The 17,519-nt window shown below is 40.3% G+C and overlaps 1 protein-coding gene across 1 annotated transcript; it reads left to right on the forward strand.

Annotated features, from left to right (window-relative positions):
• Positions 1 to 552: 552 nt before the first annotated feature.
• Positions 553 to 16,964, forward strand: adamtsl7 (ADAMTS-like 7). Its single transcript, XM_084715411.1, has 12 exons — positions 553 to 721; positions 3,086 to 3,215; positions 3,327 to 3,502; positions 5,687 to 5,795; positions 7,094 to 7,255; positions 8,881 to 9,010; positions 10,830 to 11,052; positions 11,966 to 12,139; positions 12,258 to 12,431; positions 12,563 to 12,742; positions 13,361 to 13,505; positions 16,585 to 16,964. Exons 1-12 carry the CDS (start codon positions 587 to 589, stop codon positions 16,737 to 16,739), a joined length of 1,893 nt encoding a protein of 630 aa, XP_084571537.1. The 5' UTR covers positions 553 to 586; the 3' UTR covers positions 16,740 to 16,964.
• Positions 16,965 to 17,519: the final 555 nt, after the last annotated feature.

A 17,519-nucleotide genomic window follows, 5' to 3' on the forward strand; every position in this document is an offset into this window, starting at 1 on the left:
GAGCGCAGAGAGAGACAAGAGGGAGAAAGTGATAAGCTGTGAATAGATTTAACATGTTTTTTCTATTATCCTCAATCCGGCTCATTCTTACTGTGGTATTTTTAATTTAGATTTTTCATCCTTCATTCTTTCCAACATCAGTAAAACGGGGAAAAAAGAATAAATCAGAACAAGAAAGAAAAATAAAGTGAAAAACAAGAAGTGGGTGGAGAAGCCAGAGCGAGATCTAGAGTGATGTGTGTCCAAAGCCTCACAATCTTGCATGACGATTCACAGGGAGAGATATTGTTCTTGGATAAGTGTTAGGATACACTACAGGAGCCTGTCCTCATGCCACAAGCGCACATCATGAGCTGTCACAACATTCATACTGAGGTACAAAATGGGTGTGATCTCAGCTTGAAGTAACTTTTAACAATTTTCAAACATTCCCTCAACATTTCTCCTCACAACCCCTCCAGAACTTTTGTCTTTTTTTCCCTCCCACCCCTCAAGCCAACCCCACCTCACAAACACAACACTCCCCCGTTAAACATGTGTGTGTGTATGTGTGTGTGCGAGTGTGTCCTCCTCCCTCAGTCTCTCCATGGCTGGATTGTGGCAGCAGCTCAGCTCCCTGCGGCAGGGTCGAGCTCTGGCTCTCCTCCTTGTCATCTATCTTCTTTACCTACCCTCAGGTGCTCTTCCCCAGGATACCAAAGCCAGCCCACCCCCTCCGAAGGTAAGACATCCACATGTTCATGGAAATAAGTAGAAATGCAATTTATATATAGCAGCATGCATGCTATAATTATATATATAATTTATTCCTTTAGGCAAGATTTGTTGTAGGTGATTTATTGGGATATTCTTGTAATTTCTCACAGAAAAAAAATCACTGTAAAAAAAATATTTTACTTTAGCTTATAGGAATTTGTTATTCTTATGCTCACTGCAACTTAAATTCTTTGCCAGTATCTGGCAGTGGAGATTAGCTTGGTTTGTTTTAGATTATCAAGCTAACTAATCACTAACAGATCGAGCTATATATCAAAGCATCAAAAGGGGAAAACCAGAAGGGCCCATTAAAATAGACATGAATATGAAGAGAACAGAAGAGGTAAACTCCAAACTTACAAAATCGAGAGCTGTGCAGAGGAGGAGTGGAGAGGAGGACCAGAAAGGTTCCCCAACTGAAACCAACTGTTGGAGTGAACTGAGCTAGCTGTGGGATTTCCAGAGAGAGAGTTGGAGAGCGGGATGGACGACTGAAAATGAGAGCGGCAATGTGATCCAGCGGAATTTCTTATTATACTGTTGAAACACATGCCCGTGATGGTGAAATCATGGCACAGAGAGCACATGCAGAGAGTGTCTGCAGATGTACGGGCATGGATGCATGCAGTGTTTGTACCTGTGGCCAAGGGCATTGTGGTTGGGGGGAAAAGTGGGACTGACTGCCCAGGAGTGGTGTAAAGACTACTGGAAATCTGTAGTCAAGTAGAAGTCCTGAAATATTACATGTGAAACTACTGGTGTTAAAAAATACTTAAAAGTACAAACTATTCTTGTCAGAAAGTACGCAGAGTATTAGTTACTTTTCAACCATTGATGTTACTGCATTATCAATAACAGCCATTCAATCAAAGGGGTTTCTGTTTTCCAAATCTTTGGTCTAAATTACTTACGACACCTGCTCTGTTCTGGTCAGTGGTCATGGTAACCTCCAGAAACCCGTCCCTGCTGCAGAGGTTTTATTCATTTGTGTGTTGTCATGATTTTCATTTTTCTGTTTGTGAACGGATAACTTTATTGGCTACACAAATGCAGATGAAAGGTTTGGATATTAATTTGTTGTACTCAGCGCTCAACTAGTATTTTAAAAGTAAATCATGTAATGCTATGTACTTACAGATGTACAAAATACTCATAAAAGAATAAGTACTCCCAAAAAATGTTTAGTTCAGTAGTAGTAGTTTAATTACTTAATACACCTGCTACCTAGGGCCCCAGGAGGTGAGCCCTTGAAAAACCTCAAATGAGACGTTTGTTTTTGTTTGCAGTGTGTTATTTCTAAGTAATTATTGTCACAACTAAATTAAAATTGGCTGAATAAATTGGTTGAGACTTGACTCTATGGGGCCCCACTCACTCCTTACAAAAGGCACTCTGCTGAGATAAATAAACATGGACACCATGTCTCCACTTCTTCTCGCTGTACAAAAATGAAGCCAAAATATTCTGGATATGAGCGTTGCCATCTTGTGCTGGTGGTCTCATTTGGAGCCAGAGTCTGCACAGCAGTGATCAGCATTGGAGCTGCACTTTCGAGTTCTGATCCACACAGCAAACAGACCCAACGCCGAGCAGAACTCATCTGTCAACAATGATGTAAAACCCCCTTTTTATCGCATCAAATAACCGATTAAAACTAAATTGATCAGAAAAAATGAATACTTTTGAACAAACAGCAGCCTGATAACAACTAGCTAAAATGACAGAACTTATGATCTGTACTGCAGCCAGCCACCAGGGGGTGATCAAGATGTTATGGCTAGCTTTCATGTTGTCCCTTTCTATATATGCCAATGGTTCATCTTACTCTAGGATTCATCTTCAAACACAGCTAAGCCCAGTGAGTGCTGGAGGACCACTACGCTCTGTGAGTCATATTTTTCCCTAAGAAAAGGAAATCAGGGTGCCAAATAAGAAAGAAAGAAAGAAAGCAAACTGAGTGAAAACAGCTACTTTCTTTCAAAAGGAAGGTGATAATGCAACCAACAGTTTAAGACTGGTTCAGGCCAATTGTTTTTGTTAAAATTGAAGGCAGAGTGAGCCAGAGGTCTGGCTTAGAGCATATTTGCATTATCTAACAAAATCTTTTTTTTCAAATGATGCAAGACATGGCCCAGGAGAGGAAGGGGGGCTACACAGGGTGTTTATATTTAGAGTTCAGAATTTTGTGTTACAGCCCTGCATCTGGCTTTTGTGTGCATAAAAGTGTGTGAATGTGTGTGTGTGTGTGTGTGTGTGTGTGTGTGTGTGTGTGTGTGTGTGTGTGTGTGTGTGTGTGTGTGTGTGTGTGTGTATGTGTTTGTGTTGGCAGGGGTTTCAGGTGGTGTCAGGGAATTTCTCTCGGATTTATCTCCGCGTTGGCTACCATAAGATTGCAGAGATTCCTGCAGGAGCACGCAACATCACCATAAAGGAGACGATAAAGAGCCGAAACTACCTGGGTATATACACACACACACACACACACACACACACACACAAACACACACACCAGAAATATTTTGAGAATGACAAACCCTGGAATGATGGATGAACAAGGGGTTTTCCTGCAGCTCTGCAGACTCAAAGCGGTGTCTCCATCATCAACGGCAACTGGGTGATTGACAGGCCAGGGATCTTCACTGCTGTTGGCACACAGCTGACATACCAACGACCGAATGAAATCCGGTCTCGAAATGGAGAGTCCATCACTTCACCCGGGCCGCTGTCTGAGGACCTGCATGTTTATGTGAGATGCAAACTGACACACACAACGGGAGCAGCATCCTTCCCATCTCACTGTTCAAATGCACAAACACTGCAAACAACTGATCAGTTATCCTGAAAACAGTGCTTGTACTTTACACGCCATGCAGTTAAGTTTCAGGGCAAATCACTCCACCACAACAGCAAATTGTTATCTTGTTGAAAATATTACAGCTAAATTTGATGAGGGGAGAGTTGTCTGTGCAATGTTTTTCATCCTAAGAAAAGCCTTTGACGCATCCTTCTGTTTAAGATGGCCAAGTGTAATCTTTCCTCTGCTGCTTCAAGCTTTTTAAAATCCTACCTTGAAAACAGAAATCAGTGTGTGAGGATCAAGGATACAGTGACACCGACTCTAAGTTGTGATGTTGTGCCTCAGGGCTCCATTATCGGTCTGCTCCTCTTTGGCTTGTATATCAATGATCTGCCTTCAGCATGTGTTGTTGTGTTGTTTAGAATTTGTTGAAGGATAGCTCCTTGAGATGTAGCGTCTCATTTTCAAGGAGATCCTATAAAAACAAACACAAAAATACATGCAGACAAAACAACATTACATAAAAAACATACACTACATCTCGCTCACCCTCTCCGAGTTCTTGTTACTAGGAATTAGAGACATGAACAGGTTGTTTTGAGGTGAGAATTTAAAGAAGTCCTAAAGCAGCAGCAGAAGAAAACAAATCTCAAAAAAAGAGGAAGATTATCCCAGTCAGATTGAGTTTTGTAGTGGAATGACCTATTCAACTTCCTTGAAAATTCTGGGGACAAAGGAAAAGGGATATTGCATATGTCGAAGTGGATATGAAGAGTTACATGGGATCAAAAACTGTTTTAAATATGAGGGACAATTAAAGTAAACACATTTGAAAATGAACTGAAGCCAGTGAAACTGCCTTATTGATTTCTGCAGAAACCAATTCAGTGAATCGTACATGGAGCAATGGTGAGTTCTGTATGGACACCTCAAAACAAATCTACATAGAGAATTATACAGCACATTTAAGAGGTCTAAAGATGAGTGTCAGATGTTTTGATAGATGATGTCAGCATAATCAATAACAGGTAATAATCAGTTGTGAAATTATTCTTTTTCTGACCTGAAATGTAAAACACTTAATTGAATGAGAAATTGAACTCAAACAACCATATGCAAGTTTTATAACAACATCAATGTGGGGCATAAAGGAGAGTTCTGGGTCTTCTTCTTATTCAACACAAGCTTGTTGTGGGTGTGACAGTTTGAGCATACTTGAGGATTAATAAATATGGAAAAAAGAAGTGGACCTAATGTGGAATCTTGTGGAACGCGCTTTTCCACAATTAAGTCAGACTTGTTTTTAGACTGACAACCCTGAAAAGCAACACACTGACGTCGGTTATGAGGATAAGCATTAAAGCAGAGGAGAGCATTTTGATTCAGATTAACAGAGTAGAGGATATCAAGGAGGAGGCAGTGATCAAACATATCAAAAGCTTTGGAAGATCAATAAAAATCTGCCTTTATTAAAGGATGAGAATACATCATTTATGAATTTTAGAACAGCTGTGGTGGTGGAAAACTTTGGTCTGAAACCTGATTGGGATGACGATAAACTATTGAACAAATTGATGTACTGTGATAAGTAATTTAAAATTAGTGTTTCAAAGATTGTGGCATAATTACAAATAATGGAAATAGGTCGATAATTATTCATATCTGATGAGTCTCCACCTTTAAGAAGAGGGATGACGCACATTTCCATTTTTGGTGCATTGAACAAGTAGACAGAGACAAACTGACTAATCAGTGATTGCAAGGGGATACATTATTACATGAGCAGCAAGTTTAACAAATTCGGCTTTCAAATCCTCTGGTCCAGCACTAGTGTTTTCTTTCAGCTGACATATAGCATGAAAAACATCAACAGGCAAGAATATTTTTTTAAAGGAAAATAAATAGTTAGGTGTTGTAAAGTTTGAGGAAGCGGCCATGCCACAGGAATTCAGACCAAGGGACAGCAGTTGAAAATTAGCCCTGTGGCTAACACTAGCACATTTACATTTATTTGTTGACCAATGTGCATCGTCACTGAGAACAAATAAATAAATAAATAGGAAAGAAGAAATTAAATAGTAGCCAGATATCATCATATTTTATATTTACCCCATTCTCTCTTTTTTCCCATAGTTGATCTACCAGCAACCAGATCCCAGTGTACACTATGAATACAGTGTGCCTTTACCAAACATACAGCCCACCCCTGAGCCAGATACACCTTCTGATATTCTGCCTCTGGGTGAGTGCACACACTAACCTGCACAAACACACACTTAGAACTATATTAGAGTGACCCTAAATGACCGCAGTGCCATTTTCTCATACTAAATATCCTGATTTGCCTTCAGGGAACATAATACATAACAGATGCCTCTGTTAGTGTCTACAATGCACATGTGTGTTTGTGTGTGGGTGTGTGTGTGTTCAGTTCAGATTTCACTGCTGGGTCATGGTAACGCCAATATGTATCATTTTCAGCAAAATTCTACTTTTGAAAATTTAATTAGAATTTCGATAACATTTGATACAGGCAGGCAGCCAAACATTGCTCTGGCAAAGAGCTTCTTACCGCACACTGAGACAATAATCTGTCGCTTGGGCCAGATTTAATTTCATTACCTAATATTTAACTTTTATTAAAGAGATTAAAGAAATTGCTTGATTTGTGCCTGTTGATGCTGATAAATGATTACTTAAAGGGAAAATTCTGCACTTTCATGTGGCTGTCTAGTCAGCGTTGATGGGAAATGTCATCAATCGATGCAATAAATTCCTCAGTATACTGACCGAAAAAACTGAGTTCACCTGCTCAATGAGCCGTGCCGGCAGTGCCTACATGTACCAGGATACCTGTAGTTCTTACCAACCACATCACTGTGACATCACTGGATGCAGGGTGAATCACAGATTTTGCAGCAGGAGAAATCAGACTACATTTACCATCAACACTGATTAAATAGCCACATTAAAAAAAGAGCTGAATTTTCCCCTTACTTACCAGAGATATAATGAACTATTTAAAAAAAACAAATATTCTCAAAGGCACCTGCACATCCACACAGGTGTTTAAAATGTTTTAGCTGATCTGGTAGAAGGTAGAAGGTGGACAGAGCTGTGCAGGTAATTAAAAGAGTTCACCAAACTCCATGGGTATGTCTGAAATCATTCCGTACAATATTTACCATAGACATATGTAGAGTAGGCTCGTACGTCAGCTTCGCAAGACTGACCTGTAAAATACTGTAAATGATGGAGTTGTGTTTTTTCTGGATGAAAAGCAGCCCCCTCGTTTACATTAACATACCTATTTGGGACAAGCATCAGGGGCAACTTGGGGTTCAGTATTTTGCCCAGAGATGCTGCTACTACTATTGAATAATCACAACAGCTGATTATATGAATGAATCACAGCCATGCTGATATTCAGATCTACAAAACTCCCTCTCATGTGATATTGCTCTATCATTTCTCTGCTTTTCCTCCTTTACTTGTCTGTCAAATTTGAACTCCACCCTACAACCTTCCACTTTCCTGCAGTTGAGACAGTAGGCCCGCCTCACTCAGGCGAGGAAGTCCACCAAGGTGACATCACCAACAATGACATCATCAAAGAGAAACCCCACGCCAACCAGGTTCCTCGGCCCACCTACACGTGGACAAAGAGTGGGCATACAGAGTGCAGCACAACTTGTGGCACTGGTGAGGAAACACAAAGATACTATAATGAAAACACATTGACTTGATCCATTCCAAAGCTCTAGTTAACATTTTTCCTTTATATAACACTTTTCTGGGGAGTTAAATTAATATTTGGGTCATTAAGTTGGTGTGCAGACATCCTTACATTAAATTTTGCCAATACAAAAAGGCATAAGACCTTTTAAAGTCTACAGTATTAGCCTGATTTGAGGAGTTCAAGCAAAAACAGATAAACGCCCAAACAGTAATGTTGCCCTCCCCATCCCTTGTTCTCCCCGCTTTTCAATCCATGAATAAGTAGTCATACACGTGAACTTTTATTCATGGCAGACCACAAAGTGGCAGTGGATACTTTTGCATCTCTTGCCAGACAGCAGCAGGGTGAACAGGCTGTAAATTTTCAACAGTTGTTTACACGAGTTGGCTTCTGTCTTCCTGAATCATTTTAGTCAATGTGCAGTAACTTCATGGAATAGTCCAAGTTAGTGCAGTCCTTAGACACTCATGAATTAAGCATTCTGAAACCACTTTAACAAATATATATATTTTTAAAGATATAATTAACCCTTTATGGTATGGTGTTATCACTCGGTAATATATCAATTTTTGGCCCTTTACACAACACAATTATAGTGCAATACTTTAAAAAGGAGGAGGAAACTAATAGCAGTGTTTAAATTTAACACATTAACTCCTCTCTGGAGATCTTGTTGAATCCATTTTTTGAAGCTTTACTCATATCGTTCAGCTCAATCCTCTCTTGCCACAAAAATAGGATTCACATTAATAGATGAATAAAGTTTTATTTTTAATTGTTTAATGTGTTTTATTTGATAATTAAGTAATGTAAAACTCTTAAAATGTAAATGTTGCCTTGAGGTATCACTGTACCATTATGGAAAACCACCATGGTATTTGTGGTATTGCGTATTTAGGTTCATATACTCTTCAATTAATATAAAATAGGGTGTAAAATACATTGATTACTATTTTATTTTAACTCATAAGCAGTGAACCAAAAAGGCCAGCAACACAAAAAAAACATAATGGAAACACACTGTATGTCAGGAAAGACACATGCCAGAAAACAAAAAAAAACAAGCATTTAAATGTAATGCCTGAGGCAACTATCGACCTTTGCCTAATCATAAGTCCCCCAATAAGTGCTATTCTTAAAACCAGTTTAATTGATATTGATTGCACAGTAAACAAAAAGGTTATTCATGAAAATGAAAACATTTTGAGATATCTTATTAAAACAACCCAACCTAACACTGCACACTAGTGAACAAAAATCATTTACAGTCTATAGAGACCTGAGACCATTGGTTGTTCATACATTGCAGCCAGTCAACACATAAATACAAATAAGATGTTACAAAATTAAAGATGACGCACACTAATGTAACTGGAAGCTGTTAACTATTTACAGTAGCTGTCACATAGCCAGAGGGCTGAGATTGTTGGAAAAATACATGGGCCTCATATATCATTACTGTGGATGAAAACAAATTTATTTTCTGTCAGAATGTTTACGTATACAGTCATATTTTTGCAGACTAAACACACATTCGGCTGCTTAGTCTTTCTCTGTGTGTGTGTGTGTGTGTCTGTGCACTTGCCAGGCAGGCGTCAGGTCCTCTGGGAGTGTGTTGAGAAAGATTCCCAGGCGATTGTTCCTGCCGACCTCTGTGATCCTGCCCTTGAACCAACAAACCAGGAAGAGGACTGCAACACGCAGTCCTGTCCTGCATAGTGAGAAACACACACACTCACACACACACCTGGTGTCCCATATTGTCGTCATGACACATACACAGATCAAGAAACACATAGACATACTGTATTAGTTCCACATGCTGCTGCGACTCTCAGGGTGAAGCTATCATCACTCACACACATTCCAGCCATGAGTCAGTCACAGCCAATCACACTGACTCACTTTGGTGTGGCTTTGGTTTTCATGTCTTGCAGTAAATACCACTCAATCTTACCGTCGCCAAGATGTAGCGGGGCGTTAGTGCATACTGCGTGTTTGGTTGTGCATCTGTCAGACATTTTGCCCGCAGTGTCAGTGATCCATGACAGCTGTCAGTCTGTAATATATATGTTTCTACTGGGAATGCAAGCAGCAGAGGATTGCAAAACTGAAACTTCAGTGGTACAGAAGGAGGACAACCATCTGAACTTGTGGAGCACAAATTGGGTTATTGTGCTTGTCTTTTTTATGATCTTCTTTTGGAGGAAACTACACTCTTAGAAATAAAGGTGCTAATTAGAACCATGAGGGGTTCTTTGGTTTGTACCAAGAAGAGAACCCTTTTTGGTTGCTGGTAGAACCTTTTATAAAGGTTATGCTTGGAACCCTTTTAGAGTTTAGAGTTTTACCCAGAACCTAACACAAAGGGTTATACCTAGAGCTATCTGTGAAAGGTTTAACCCAGAACCCCCTATGAGAGGTTCTAGGGAGAACCCCTTTATGGTGTAATGGTTGCACCTAGAGCCCTCTCTGGGGGCTCTACCCAGAAGCTTTCCTCTTTCTAAGGGTGCTGTGCACTTGACAGTAAGGTAGGGGATGTAGGTATGGCTCTAAAAGTTGGAGGAAAAGTGAATGCTAGAACTAAGTTCTTGGTCAGAAAGCCTGGGCAGAGAAAGTCAGAAACTAGCGGTATCCTGCATAATCCAGTACCACAATTATGTTGGCACATCCTCGTACTGTAATGTTCCCAAGTTATGGATGACAGAAGTTCAGGTTTCCAAAAATAAATTCATCAGAGTGGTCTTAGGTCTTGGTCCACGAGAGCACATAGGGAGGAACCAATTCATGTAGCTAAACTAACTCCCTGTGCAGTCCAGAGTGACACAGTTGAAACACAGGTCAGGTTCACAAACAACTCTGACACTGGTACTCAGGTGACCAAGACTGAAACAAGCCGACAAAACTGCTATTGCAGTTTTCCATTATTGCTATGTGCAAGTATGTGCAAGCACATGCACACACCTCTACGCCATCAAATTAAAACAAGGACCACACTGGAAATAAGTCCCATGACTTTCTTGTGTTATCCTTGATGCTTTAATTGCACATGTACTAGGGTTGTAACCATGTAACTATTCTTTAAATAAACAAGTAAACAAACCCCTCTATATTCCAAGGGTTTTACCTAGAACCACGGATTTCAACAATCCTTGAAGAACTCTTTCTTTCAACAAAAGGTTCATTGGATGAAAAGTGTTTGTAATGGAACCTTTAGTCTTACAAAGAACCCTTGATGAACCCTTACTTCTAAAAAGGGATCTTCAGAAGCAAATGGTTCTGGGAAGAACCTCAGTCTTTTGGAAGGAACCCCTTTGGAACCCTTATTTCTAAGAGTGAACAGGCTTTTTAATGCCCCTTGTAGACCAGGGTCAAGTGACCACACGCTAGAACTGTGGTCAGGATGAGGACAGAGCTGGGATGAACTCTGCTTGAGAAGGGTCTTTACTAAATATGTGACCACATCCTTTATGATGAACTGCAAGCTGCTCTTTATTTTCTTTAACCCTCTCATTGTCTTCTGCGACTGGCTGACAGCTGGGACATGGGGGAGTGGTCAGAGTGCAGCAGGAGGTGTGGACCTGGCACTCAGCACCGCCAGGTCATCTGCCGCCAGGTCACTCACGTTCACGCCAATGGGACGGAGACCTCAGTTACCGTGGCACCAGAGCTGTGTGGGTTGTCTGACAGGCCAGTAACCAAGTCAACATGTCAGCTGAAAATTTGCAGCCAGTGGGAGATACGATCTGAGTGGAGCCCGGTGAGAACACACACACACGCAGAAATATTATTATCAAAGTGTACTTTAAGAATCAAAAGTAAATCTCCTCTTAATGCAAATGTCCCCTTTCAGGTTGTTATATTATTTCATTACACAACTTTCTTAAATACTTGATTCTGATTGGTCAGTTACATTTATTTCTGAATAGCAGACCACTGTGCATTTTTAAAGCAATACAATCATTATAAAATATATTTTGTGTCAAATTAGTGATATTTTAAAGCAAGTGGCCATGTAATAAGTGGGATAATGTATAGTGAGCAGGTAAAAGCTCCTTTCACAGTGATCTTATTGATTCACTCTGTATTACGGACATAGCTGTATCTGCACAAATGTGACTCATATATCTTTGTAAGGACCTCGCAAACACATGCACAAGCACTCACACTTAAAGGTTAAAATTAAAAATATATATTTTCCTTTTACTTGTATCTGTTCTTGTACTTGTATTTATCCATCTGGTGTTTTAGAATTTTGGAAATATCTGTAGACGTGTAGAGATGTCTGCCTTCTCTCTAATATAGTGCAACTAAACGGTTCTCAGCTTGTGGTGGACAAAGAGCCAAAACACATTCGAAAGAATCAGCAGACCTTGTTCTGAGCACTTTTATGCAGGAACTATTTTATTTCTAGTTAACGACACCTGCAAACTGTATCGTTGCACTGTCACAACCACATGCCTCTGGTCGATGAGTAGCTGCACGGTTCCTTCTGTACGGTGATATGGTTGGCAGGTGTAGTTTGGTACTCACACTAAAATGTAGCCCTCTAATGTCCTTCTAAAATTTATTGTAGTACAGTTGAAAAGTTGCATTAAATGACAATACTCACATAAAAACAATCCCATTTACCACTCTGTTCACCCATCCCTCTCTCCCACCCTGTCTCCCAGTGTTCAGTGCCGTGCGGGGTGGGCCAACGCAGCAGGGAGGTGGCATGTGTGAGCAACCAGGGTGATGTGGAGGAGGATGAGGAGTGTAACATGAACCTAAAGCCAGAAACACTACAAAACTGTGACATGGGAGCCTGTGCACGCAGCTGGTTCACATCCCTCTGGAGCCAACGGGTAACACATAAGTGTGTGTTTGTGCGTGCAGGAGGAGAATGGGACAAAATAGCCATGTTAACATAAAAAAGTGGCACTGATTAAGGGTGTATGTGTATGTGTGTGTGATATTCATTAGTGCTCTGCGGACTGTGGTCACGGCAATCGAACCCGGACAACAGTGTGTCTGGTAGATCATGTGACTGACCTCCCATTGGACAACTGTGAAGGAGAACGCCCACCAGAGGTGACATCGTGTGACTCAGGCCCCTGCCAGAATCGTCTGGAGTGGTACACTGGACCCTGGGGGCAGGTAATACACATGCATATACACACACACTATGAAAAATCATCTATTTGACATTTTTCACTTTACATGTGTGTTTCTGTGTGTGTGTGTGTGTGTGTGTGTGTGTGTGTGTGTGTGTGTGTGTGTGTGAGAAGTGTTCTTCAGAGTGTGGGAATGGCACACAGACCCGCAGTGTGGCTTGTATTTTCAACAACAATGGCCACATGGAGGTTGTGGACCCATTAAAATGTTCTGGTCTGTCTCAGCCAATCACAGCACAGCCCTGCAGACTGAAGCCATGTGGTGTCCAGTGGTATGTCACAGAGTGGAGTGCAGTAAGTGTCCCAAAGTCTGTCCTTCTACCAGTAACCCCTCATACAGTATCTGTCTTCACTGAGATCATTATTGGCTTTGAAAATAATAGTTTGATAAAACAGTCCCAAGTCTGCTTACAAGGTTTATTCTTCGTCTTCATCAGTGGACCTGACTTAAATGTCGTGGTACTTAAATCAGGTTACTGAGAACATTTTTTATTGTGTATAATTGTATCAAAATATGTTTTGAAATTAATCTTCCCACCCCAGAAAACAAATGAATGTATTGCATTTAATACCACATTTACCAGAAGGCACAAATGATGAAAAATTTGCCATAGCCGCTTCGCTAGTTTCTCCTCACTCAAAAAGCAATGTCTGCGGAGTATCAAAAGTAATCAGGGCATAATTTATGGAAAGACCATTGTTGAGATTTATGAATGTCACTGAGATTTATGAATGCCATTACAATGTCAACCAGACATGAAATTCTATTCACCTCCACTGTGTTGTTTCAGGGATCTTTTTTGTGTGTGTGTGTGTGTTATTATTTATAATACAATAAACTGTGTTATCCTCAACATTTATCCATCATATATACTGTATGTGTAACTCTGCTCTCTCTTTCTATCACCTCAGTGTTCACGCACCTGCAATGGTGGCTACCGTGTGCGTGAGGTGCGTTGTCTTGCCGACAACATTGCCCCAAGTGACCGCTGTGACCCCAGTTTGACCCCAGAGAGCAGAGAAGAATGCAACAAGCAACCTTGTTTAGCTGAGATAAGTAAGTCTGCCGAGCAGTGTTGTACTACCGTCGAGCCACTGCATGCTGTGTCCACTACAGGTGCAGCTGGGTCAGAGGTCACACAAGGGTCAGAGAGGGAGGGGAATGTCATGCTGTCATTACTGATAATGTCACCATGGTGAAAATGTTCATCTGGGCCGGTCTGTTGTTTCAACCAAGAAGAATTGAGGGTTTTTTGTGACTCATGTAAGAAGGAAACTCCCTGCCCAATTAAGCATCAAGAACCAATCTCAAGAAGATCAATAAGTGATGACTTATTTAAGCAACATCACACGAGAGGAAGATTATCATAGCTGTGATGATCAGTCCAACAGCGTGACCTTGAGTGTGATATTGCTTTTATACAACAGTTAAAGTAGCACCATTTAAGAGTTAACAGTAATAGACCCTTTTACAGTTTCTAAACAATGAGCAAGCAGAAGAATGGCGGAAGTATGGCGGACCACAACAACGTGCCAATGGGTGCTGTAAAACATGAGCAGATTCGATCACGTCCTCAGTCCAGTCAACATTTTTAATAGCTTGCTGCTATAGATGCCACCTATTGCTCGGAAACCATTTTGATCTTGTCAGAATTCTGTACAACTCAAGTTGACCAGTGGAATATTGATTCTGACGTCCGGTATATGCAACAACCAGACATTTTGGTGACTTTGGTTCTGGTAAAATGTTCAATTCAACATTTTCAGCATGATAACTAGTTTGGATGACTGGGGGAGACCGCAGACTGTCAAAAGGGTCTACAAGCAACAAGAGATTACATTTTCTTTGTTTATTTACTCATTTATTTACCCAACACAAATAGTTCTGCAACTGGACTGTGACTGGGCTGTTGCCTAGCAACACAGAAACATTGTCCTGCACATTAACATTAGCTTGCTATGTACTTTGTGTAGGCCGACATATTAATAGAGCTCTCTTTTAGTTGTCCGGATCAATCCACTAAACTGCCTCCAGACTGTATCCAACTCGATGTTTTTTACGGACTGAATGTTGATGTTTATATTTTTGTGGTGTGGACCAAACAAATGCATGTGGTCTGAAAGCAAACATACCAACAGCCGGATTTTGATAGTAGATAGGTGACTGTAGCGTGATTTCAAAAGCTGAACTACTACTAAATCAACCTGCTGACTGTGAAATAATTTCGTAACAATGGTCACACATATGCATGTAAGTGTGGGTATTTTTCCTGATGAACAGATCAAAAGCTGTTCAAACGCTGTGCTTGTAACCAACTCCATGTACTCTGTCAGATTAAATAGTGTTTGACAAGCGATCTCACTGTAATACACCCCCAATTATGTACAAGATACCTCCTGTCTCCTCATGGTCTTTATCTGTTAGTCACTGTAATGTTAATGTAGACTAACAGTTATTAGATTAGATTAGTTTTCTTATGTGTACAACCATTTTTTTTAATAATCTTCATATAATTGAACGCAGATTTCCAGTTTTTGAGGATGCAAATGAAATTCTATCCTCAATTCATTTTGGCAGGAACATGCCTGCAAACTTTCATCATGACTTCAGTACTGAAATTGAAACTTGACAACCACTAATAGGATTTAGGGCTGTCCCCGACTAAGACTTTCTTAAGTCGAATCAGATTTGGTCATCCTATATGAAGTTTGTCCTGTTTTTACAGTGCAGTGTGTCACTCTAAATTCCTACATAAGCCTCCAGGTTTTACCAGTTAGACTAGCATTTTAATTCTTTTCCTCATCACCTGTGATAGAGAAAGTAAAAGTGCGTCGTCCTGCTGTTACGTTATAAAATTCACAGACCTGTGGAGCTTCTCTCCCAAGGCTGCAGCTGATGTCCAGCATTACCTGCACCCACCCACTCTACCTGCTCCTCTACACCATTGAAGATTTATTTGGACCAAACCAGAGTTGGGGTTGTTGTGGGAAAGACAGACTATGATGTTTTTAGTGAGTTTTATTTAGTTTCTATACAGTCTGAATGAAGCTTACGATGATGCAAAACTGTTCTGGTGAGTTTGGCAAGAGCTGTTTCTGGTTAACAAAACACTTGTTTGACTCTTACTGTTTAAAATAAGGTCTCTCACTGTTGTGATCCTTTCCATAAAGTTGTCAGACACTAACAATAACGATCTGAGCCTGTCAGTGGCAAAACACGAGAAAACAACAAGCAAACAAGCAAGCATCACCTGTGTTCTCTGAGCACTGTCTGGATTGGGTGTCTGACAGCGCATCACACTGCTCTGCGTTTCTGTCACTTTTGAGACTCGGTTTGCAAAGTTTACAGCCTTCATGCTGTTACATTGTCCTCTGTACAAATACGCAGGAGCTGAAACTTGTTGACCAACTACTCCTTTCACCCTCTCTCATCAGTCAACAAACAGCGCATGTGATCTTGTGGATATTTCTTAATACGTACAACAGCTAATATAAAAATAGATTTTTGATTCTCTTTAATTTCTCATTGCTCCCTGTGGATTTTCATAAGCTTCTGTCTGTTTTATCCTGTAACTGTGATGCACACTGACTGCAAAAAAAATGCTGGACTGGAAGAATCTCAGTCTGATTCAAATTGTCAAACTGGGCAGCCCTAATTGGATTATGTAATATATTGATGAGAATTGTGGATAAAAGTTCTGTACTTTTGGATTTTGTAGCATCTAGTGGTGAGTTTGCAGGAGCAAGCATGCAGGAGAAGGTGACTGCCAAACTTGAAAAATACAAATGGTTGTATCTAGTGCCAGTGTTTGGTTTGTCCATTCTTGGCTACTGTAGAAACATGGCTGTGTAACCTGGCGCCCTCTGTGGAAGAGGACCTGTGCCCTCTGTAAATATAAACAGCTCATTCTAAGGTAGCAAAGGCTCAACAATTCTTATTTTCAGGTAATTACACACTGATGGAAACATATTTATGAAAATTATATTCCATATCCTGCCAATAAATCCTCATAAACCTTATGCACTGAACCTTTAAATATTTCAAAAGACATGTATTTCACAGGTGATCATAGAACATTATTTACTAGAATTAGCACCAACACGTTTTTCTGTCTTGTCCCTCTTTTCCTTTTCAGACCCATCATGCAGTGACCAGTATCATAACTGTGTGGTGGTGGTTCAAGCCAGACTCTGTATTTACCCTTACTACAGAAGTGTCTGCTGCGCCTCCTGCTCCCGTGCACAGAAAACATACCCCAGCTCGTTTCAAAAGAACCACATCCGCAGGTGATGCTGCCACATCACTTCAGGTCACAGTTCAGTCTGAAAACAGCACTGTGAACAGGACCAGTAGCTCTGCCTGGAGAGTGCCTCAGTATCTGGGAATGTAGGGCATGGTTTAATATTCTGTCACTCAGTCTGCAACAGATTAACTGACCGAGTGATCAGCTGAACCTTCTTCTTTGTGAACACGGACACTCACATACCACCCTAGCATGAAAACTACTGTCATCTGACATAACAATAACCTGTAACTTCCTTAATCTCATGACAACACACTCAAACATACTTCTGTAAAAATCTCCATTCTCAGTGTAACTTTAAACTGGACTGGTCACATTTGGTGATGTACTTGTATATTTATTCTTAATAAAGGGTTCATAACTTCTGGTACTCAGTCGTAGTTTGTTGGATTATTACAGACAATGTTAAACTGTTGGATGTTTACATGATATTTTTTAATGTCTCAGCCCCCTATTGAAGGGTATTAAGATTTTGAAATGTTGAAATGTTAATTATTTACACTATTTAATACAGCCTGAGTCAAAACAATTTGTCTTTAAAGCCTGAAATGCATAATATATCTTCTTTTTCAAATCTGTGTATTGACAGTTTTAGTTTAAATGTGTACAAATCACATATTACTGTAGAGGCAAGTAAGAGTTCCTGGCACAACTTCACCTTCTTCCAGGGTGCACAGACCAAAGAGGTAAAACTCTAGTAACACTTGTAGTGTGTTAAACAACTTATTTGCAGACCAGCATGTTTGGACTCTGGCCCTCATCAAGAT

The sequence above is a fragment of the Lutjanus erythropterus genome, chromosome 3 (assembly GCF_056507025.1).
Source record: "Lutjanus erythropterus isolate fLutEry1 chromosome 3, fLutEry1.hap2, whole genome shotgun sequence".
Classification (NCBI taxonomy): Eukaryota; Metazoa; Chordata; class Actinopteri; order Lutjaniformes; family Lutjanidae; genus Lutjanus; species Lutjanus erythropterus.

Coding starts and splice junctions, on each gene's coding strand:
- adamtsl7 (XM_084715411.1), top strand. CDS start 587: ATGGCTGGATTGTGGCAGCAGCTCAGCTCCCTGCGGCAGGGTCGAGCT. Junction 5,796..7,093: donor TTCTGATATTCTGCCTCTGG/GTGAGTGCACAC, acceptor ACTTTCCTGCAG/TTGAGACAGTAGGCCCGCCT. Junction 11,053..11,965: donor TACGATCTGAGTGGAGCCCG/GTGAGAACACAC, acceptor CCTGTCTCCCAG/TGTTCAGTGCCGTGCGGGGT.